The sequence below is a fragment of the Gobio gobio genome, assembly GCF_949357685.1.
Source record: "Gobio gobio genome assembly, chromosome: 5".
Classification (NCBI taxonomy): domain Eukaryota; kingdom Metazoa; phylum Chordata; class Actinopteri; order Cypriniformes; family Gobionidae; genus Gobio; species Gobio gobio.
The window spans coordinates 45,261,281-45,269,871 of record NC_137101.1 but is presented as its reverse complement, the minus strand read 5'-3'; the positions used below and the strand labels follow the sequence as shown (position 1 = coordinate 45,269,871).

At 37.0% G+C, this 8,591-nt stretch overlaps 1 protein-coding gene across 1 annotated transcript in view; it reads left to right on the top strand.

Annotated features, from left to right (window-relative positions):
• The first annotated feature begins 258 nt into the window (after window positions 1-258).
• LOC307126430 (uncharacterized protein) overlaps window positions 259-8,591 on the top strand; it is a 41,418-nt gene continuing 33,085 nt past the window's right edge. The window contains exons 1-2 of the mRNA XM_079816936.1: window positions 259-320; window positions 3,272-3,419. Coding sequence (XP_079673062.1) covers window positions 3,335-3,419 — 85 coding nt within the window. The 5' untranslated portion in view covers window positions 259-320; window positions 3,272-3,334. The remainder of the gene's footprint in view (window positions 321-3,271; window positions 3,420-8,591) is intronic.

Genomic DNA, 8,591 nt, shown 5'->3' with positions numbered 1-8,591 from the left:
ATTGAGAAAAAACTCACATGTATTTCAATTCAGACAGGATGAATTCAGGGTGACAATGACACTTTTTGCCATTGAGATGACTTGGGAAAAGTGTCCCAATCACCCAGAATTTACCTATGTGAGAACTTTGCTTTATGATTTTTTTTTTATTTAAATCACATTTGTCTCAATTTATATTTTTAATACAGGGATTATCTGGTTAAAATAGTAGAAAGATTCTGCGATTATAGACAGCAGAGTCAAGGGGACTTTTATTTTGATGTGCGACATGACGTTATAAGGCTGCACTCCTGCATCTGTTGTGATTTGGCTGAAGAAAGGTTTGTTTTAAGAATTTAAGCTGTTTAAGTCGATAGAAACAGTTCAATGTCTTATATCTTTTATAAGTGATGCGAAATGTGTTTATTTACTATTGAATAGAACATTGTAATGCTTAACTAAACTTGAATGCAGTATATTTTGTGGGAGTAATTCATTCACACACGAGTAACAGAAAAGCTGCATCTCATTTCTCTCCCTCTATCGTGAATCAGTTCTTTATAAACACGAGTTCAGTCACTGGCGAGTAGTGATGGAGAAACAGAGCTTTTCGACACTGAGTCAATTGAATCAAATATTTTGCGAAATGATTCAGTGATTCAATTCACGACTCGTGCTGGTCAAACAGTGTAAATCAGGGGTGTCCAAACTTTTTGAAAAGGGCCGGATTCGATGTTGTGGACACACCAGGGGGCCGGTTCCTTTTCGATTTTATACACATATCTTATATGTACATACATACATACATACATACACATATATATACATATATATACATACACATATATATATACATATAGTGGACGCAATGTATATATATACATTTTTGGTTGATGAAAGTTTTAATGGGTGATATTTAAATATTATCAATGAGTTAGAACTCTATTCTTATTTAAATTAACAAGTGCTCTATTTAGATCACCACAGGTAAAACCACATTGCAAAAAAAACTTACTTAGTATTTCTGTCTTTTTCTGTCTTTTTTTCCAGTCCAAATATCCAAACATTCTTGAGTCAAGATGCTTTTACTAAGGAAAATGACATACAATATTTTTTCTTGATTTCTGTTTGGGACAGAAACAAGAATGCAAACAGAAAGATTATTTTTCTTACCCAATTGGCAGATAATTTTGTTTGTTTTAAGCAAAAACTCACTTCAATTTCATTTTATTTTCATTTAACTTTACTAGTAAATGCATCTTGATTTAAGATTATATATATATATATATATATATATATATATATATATATATATATATATATATATATATATATATATATATATATATATATATATTATTTCTATATCTAGAATGGCTTTATGGTACTTAGGACGTTTTCACACCTGAAAGTCCGCACCAAGGTCCGAACCGAAGTTCATGTTTTGATACATTTTATACATTCGGTTAGTTTTGGTTTGGTTTCACATTGCAATTATGCAAGCGCACTAAAGAACTTTACATGACGCACTTGCGTCCACTCGTCATCATCTATGTGGGCGGCATCTGGACACTGATTGGTTTGTAAACGGACGTGCGTCTGACGTCAGCGTCTTTGACAAGAATGAATGAACGGACGCATATCGTAGCTACTAGTGAACAGTGCTCATTGCTTGACTATTTTTTTATTTGTTACGTTTAAAAGTGGACATTTCAAGCTTTATATACACATATTTCTCATGTTTGTGAGACAAGTAGCTACTGAGTTTCGGTTTATTTGAGACGCACTCCAGCTTCATGTGCAAAGCATGTGATCGATCCCGCGATTATTGTCTGCTATAGACTATTTGCTTCTTATTTATTAAACTGGGGCGGCAGTGGCTCAGTGGTTCATGTAGGTTGTCTACAAACCGGAAGGTTGGTGGTTCGATCCCCGGTTCCACCTGACCAAGTGTCGAGGTGTCCATGAGCAAGACACCTAACCCCAGCTGCTCCCGACGAGCTGGATGGCGCCTTGCATGGCTGACACCGCCGTCGGTGTATGAATGAGTGTGTGAATGGGTGAATGTGAGGCAAAATGTAAAGCGCTTTGGATGGCCGTAGGTCTGTTAAAAGCGCTATATAAATGCAGTCCATTTACCATTTACCATTTAAATCCAGGCAATTATCAGATTAAACGTTGATTAAAATTAAGATACAATTTATACAAAATGAAATTCACATTAAAGAAAGGCTTTCTAAGCTTAATCATACAAAATTTAGTTAAAAATCATTTCTGACCTTCTGTCTTCTGACATATTGCGCATCTTTTCACTTTTCATAATCAATGTAGCCTAGATTGAATTTAAAAATAACATTATAATATTTAAACATAAACAGGAACTTCCTGTAAATGGTCTGAAAGTACGAACCATACAGAAAATGCTTTCACACTAGAAACGAACCGAACCTTTGTTCAGTTTGATCCGGACCGAGGTACGGGGAAGGTTTCACACCTGCAATTTTGATTCGGACCAAACTGAAAAGTCAGAAAATCCGGACCAAACAAGGTAGGTGTGAAAACGCCCTGACAATAAACACACAAAACTGCAAGTTTATGACACAAATAGTCTGCAATTTGGCCTATATTGCTCATTTAATAAGTCTACATTAAAAATTTAATAAAATTAGATATTAACCTACATTTCTGAGAAATTACCATGGTTATAGGTAGCGTTACCACAGTAAACCCTCCCATAATAAATGCTGGTGAATTGTTGTTTGAAAAGTATTTTAAATGAATTGGCTCAGTGTTTCTCCGGATAGTTGATGATTAACGTTGACTGACGTTACTGTTGATGATTAAAGGGATAGTTCACCCAAAAATGAAAATTCTGTCATAATTTACTCACCCTCAAGTTGTTCCAAACCTGTATGAGTTTCTTTGTTCTGCTGAACACAAAAGAGGATATTTTGAAGAATGTGTGGTAGTTAATGGTTGCTTTATCTGCTTGATTACAAACATTCTTCATTCTATCTTCTTTTGTGTTCAGCAGAACAAAGAAACTCGTACAGGTTTGGAACAATTTGAAGGTGAGTAAATGATGACAGAATTTTCATTTTCGGGTGAACTATCCCTTTAAGTCAGCGCTGTTTAACTGGCTATAAACTAAATCAAATCACTGAGGGATTTCCAGCGTTTGAAATTCATCCGCGGGCCGGACCTTGGACACCCCTGGTGTAAAGGAATGAGAACAAGCACTAACATGTATAACGGCAACTTTGACAAACCAACTGCTAATGTTTTTAAACAGGACAAACACACAGAAAAACTCCTGGTGAAGCGACTGAGATCCACGTGACACACTATTATAAAGATGGCGTTTATTAAAGAGGAGATTGAAGAGATGAAGATTGAAGAAACATTGAGAGTGCAACATGAAGAAACTGAGGAACAAACAGGTTGGTTTCATTCTCAAACCTGAACTCACTCATTTGATCATTATTCAAATGTCCAGCTCTACAGAAATGATTGATATTTTTGAAGCATGTCTTATGAATGTCCTCAGTGTCCAATGCTTTATTTTGTACCCAGCAAGCAATGTGAAGACTAAAATGTATGAAAGATAGGGCCGGGAATCGATTCCAAAAAAGAATCGATTCCAAAGTTTGGAATCGATTCCATCGAGGGGAATCGACTCCTCTTTAATAGCCCTTTTCAGTTCAACAGAGTTTAGCATTAATTTGTCTCTCGCTCACTAATAATGATTGTAAGTCAATTTAATTTCTGCAAAAGGTTCTTTCGGACAGTTGAAATGAATCAACTGAAGTTAAAGCAATTCGGCGGTTCTTTTGCGTCATCACGTAATGACGTCACTAGAACGTAATCGGAATCGATTCCAAAATCTCGGAATCGAACAGCCCTAATGAAAGAACACCTTGAGATCAAAATGTATAAAGTGACAGAGGCATGACCTTTTCCCAACTGTGTGTATCTGCAGGTTGGAGTAAACTTGTCAGGACCCATCAAAAATCTGTGTTAATTAGTAAAACAATACAATCGCAAACAGGGCAAAAATGTGTTTTAAGTTTAGAAACATTTTGAGTCCCCCTCTCTTGCGTCACAGTGGGTTGGTCCACCACCACACGAGTCCGGTGGGCTGTTAAGGCTATTTTATTCACTTTAAACATCGGACAAAGTGATTTTTTTTTCTTAAATACAGACAATGCTGAGTTATTAATAAATTAGCAATGACAAAAAATGATGACAACTGTTTTGGTAACCGTTTTTTGTATTTTTCCACAAGTGTAAAATTTTAGCGTTTACTGTTTGTTAGCTTGTTTTAAGTCACACACTACAAATAACATGGCGATAAGCCTATATGTGGGAACTGATATTAGGCTAATATTGTAGATCTACCGCTGTGTTGGGTTTTGCTCAGTACTATGTGAAAGAAGCAAGATAATGTAATAATTATATTACCGCGTGGTGAACTTATGATAACTAATGTTGGCCAGATAAAATGAGTAAAGAAAAACTGACATAAGATCATTTTTCAGTGCACCAAAACGCCACACATATCCTTACTAGTACATTTTTGGCTGATATTTGTTTCCCCTTAAAAAATTGCCCTTGAGAAATTTTGTTAACGTTAATTGTCCCCCCCTAACTGTTAGATGAGATTTACGCCCATGGTGTGTGTGTGCGTGTGCATTGGGGTGGAACTCTGCCGTGCACGATACAGAGAGTAGAGGAGAATTGTCAACGCATGATCATGTAGAGCAGTGGTCGGCAACTGGCCAACAAAATTGGCCCGCCAGCAATAATATCTGGCCCGCGCCCGCAGCCAGATTATTTTGATAGTGGCTGGTTCTGAAATAGATCTGTCATGATAGTGTAACGGAGGCCAGCTAGTGACAGCTGTGCAGGTAAATCTCACTGCTGTGAGTGTAACAGTGACAATTGTTACAAGTCACAGTCTATAGCCTCCCTTTTAGAGCATTTGACTTCCATGTGGAAGGGCCCGGGAAACGTTTGCTTATAACGCGGGGCCTCAGCACCAACACGAACAATAACAACTTAAATTCAGCTTCCTTTTTATCAAAAAAATATTGACAAGACAACCAGCAAAAAAAGGGTGCCATGCTTCGTCTCGTGATGCCGTCTGATTATATTCTTTATAAAACAGCGACAACTTCGTTGCAGATAAGACACACCGGCTTGGCATTCACAAAACCAGGTAGGATGAACGCAGTTGTCTTTCCATTCTTCTTTGTATGCCCTATTTTCGCTGTCGACTTTCCTTTTAGACTCTTTGATAGTTCTCTTTGATAGTTCTCTCACCGGCTAGCTTAAATGTTAAAATCACTGCACACGACGTAATCGCGTACCTCCAGCAGGCAAACAATTTAAAAAATGCAGTTTACTACGTGAGGATGAGGAGTGTAAAAGTAGTCTACATCAAATAATTATTACAATAAGTTAGGCTCCACTGTGTAACAAGCAAATTAAAATACACAATTATTATTCACAATATGGAAAGAGGAAATAAAACAGTTTGTTAAGAGCATGACTCAAGCATGCCATTAATGGGCTTATTCAAGTCCTCTTTTATTTTTTGAGTTATTTTTATCCATTCTGCATCTCCCAGATATGTGTGTTTAGCAAGGCGGTCTGTGATGCAACTTAGTAAATTAAGATACTTAGGTTACGTGTCACTTACTGCTTTATTAATTTATCCAATTTTTTAACAGCGTAACATTTTTTTGGCCCGATGCCAAATTAATTTGCCGACCCCTGATGTAGAGACTGAAATGACATGCCGTTGTTTAAAGGATAGTTATAGCCAAGGTTCAGTTCGCATTACGGTTTTGGAGCCACGGTTCGGTTCTGGCAGGGTTCATGACAAGGCACCAGCAATAATAACACTAACTCGTTAACTTTATCTTTAAAACTTGGCTTCATGTTTTCTTAGGGCCCTATGAAATCTGTTTAATTTTTTCCCAAATTCCATTTTTTCCGTTTTAATTTTTGCTAATTCCTTTTTTTTCCCGTTTTAATTTTTGAGAATTCAGTTTTTTTACCCTTAACTGTTATTTTAGTCGTAAAAAGATTGTTTTTAATGTTAATATAATAGAACGTAAAACATAAATTAGGAATGACCTTAAATTTATTGAGGTAACAAACATCACATTTACTTTTCAGGACAAATACTGCAACATAACACTGCACTCTAAGCACTTCAAGTCACAACTAGATATTAGTGCTGTGAATTGATAATAAAAAAAAAAACGAATTAATCACACTTTTTCTGCATGATTAATTGCAATTAAAAACATTGGAGTTTTTAATATTTTGATATTGTAATAATTTCAGTTACTCTCCAAATTAATTTAGAAACAATTTAAAGACAGCATATTTTAAATCTGTGTTGTAATGGCATCTTTTTATGAATGAAGGCCAGTATCACTGATATTAATGTCTATATGAAACATTGATGACGTTACATTACAGTATAACTGAAAGCTACCAATTTCAACATTTATTAGGCTTTAAAAAATAACTTTTAATTTAATTGAACTTAAAACAATCTTTACATAAACCCATTATAATAAATGTTATATTTACCTGTGGCCTTCCCTGTCAGACATAGTCTACACAGAAATTGAATAAAGTTATCAACACCTTTCTTAACTGCATAAATAATAAGTGAAATATAGATGAATCATCATTAAAGCTACAATCTTCTGTTCCCGTTGTTCTTTGAACATTAATGACAGACATTATCAGTGCTACTGTCACTTTAAGATCTACCTCAGTCAAACATGATGTGGATTATGCTGCCTTCACTTGCTATCGGAAATTTGATGATTCCAACTTCTGAAGTCGTGATTACGAGCGCATTGCATTCAAGTTTAAAAATGTGAGGGCGTTCATGTGCAATGTTTACCTAGGAACTCGTATATTACGATAATTCTGAGAGCACGTGAAGGCAGCATAAGACGCGCTGACCCGCGCATCTCATTTCCAGTGATGGGAATAACGGCGTTACAGATAAACGGCGTTACTAACGGAATTATTTTTTTCAGTAACGAGTAATCAAACGAATTACTGTTTCTCCCGTTACAACGGCGTTAGCGTTACTGAGGGAAAAAAATGCGGCGTTAGTCGCGTTACTATAATTGAGCTCACAGAAGCGCTTTTCATCCGAACAGGCTCTCTGTCAGTCGGACCTGCAACGTGTGTGCGTGCACCAGCCATGCGTGTTGGGGGTGGGTGCGGTGGTGCACATAACTGATGATGATTGGTGAGTGGAAGACAAGGTTGAATTTGATAGGTTGTGTTCACACCTATTTTTTTCACGGTCTATGGTTCACAGACACACACACACACACACACACACACACACCTATGACGCACACGCATATGCACATTCAGCGATGGTCCAACGACTTCAAAGGTAGCTTTTCGCAAATCGCAAAAAATAAAAACCCAGGTGATAACGTGAGCTCCACTACCAAAGGAAAGTATAGTACTGATAATATTTACACAATATTTGTCTCTCACATTGTCCCACAGCAACATTACAATAGTGCACATTAATGTACAATGTTTTATAATAATAATTTATTCGATTTAGTGTCCAATTCATTCATTTAACATATCTAATATTGGGGGCATCCAAGTTATTTGACATATTTGAACATTTGGAAAGAAAAAAAAAAAGTAACGCAGTAATTACTTTCCCTGGTAATTAGTTACTTTTATAATGATGTAACTCAGTTACTAACTCAGTTACTATTTGTAAGAAGTAACTAGTAACTATAACTAATTACTTTTTTAAAGTAACGTGCCCAACACTGCTCATTTCCTCTCAAGTTCATTTAAGGCATTATTTTCCATACAGTACATTAAAGTGCATTAAAAACAAGGCAAAATACAGCAAGCACTACCCGTGAGGGAACTGCTCGGCTCGGTACAGAGGGCTTAGCGTTGAGTTTCTTAACTTTTTCGCCGACGAAAGCAGAGCCGTGGAGAGCCGCTTCGCCAAACTTTCATTGTTTTGAAGGGGGAGCTGAAATGACGGTAGGGGTTGTGTTGCCCAGATTTGCTTTCCCTGATTTGCATTTTCCCCAGACATACGTTCTTCTCCCACACAAAACCGCATTTCATTCCAAATATGTCAAATTCCGGGAAATTCCGCGTTAACAGTAGATTCCGCATCAATATGCCAATTCCGCGATTCGGTGATCGCGGAAATCATAGGGCCCTATTTTCTTTAGAGCAGTTCAGGGCTGTAATCTCCCAGTCGATTAGTCGATTATTAGTCGATACGTTCTGGCTCGACCAAAATTCTGATTGGTCGATTTTTTGCCGCGTTCATTTAATCAGTTTTGCCGCGCCGCGTTCATTTCATCAGGTGGAAAGCAATAATTTCTAATGGGGGTGTTTTAAGAGCACCGCTGTTTCACAGGTAACAGTCTGCCTTCAGAACACCCCCATTGTTTTCACTTCTTTTAGATTAGCCCAACCCACTGGAGAAGAGAAGTCTCTCGCGGGTCCTTTGTTTTTCATTCACCGCTGGCTCAAACGCACGCCAATAGCGGTAAACTTGAGGAACGCCCATCAACATA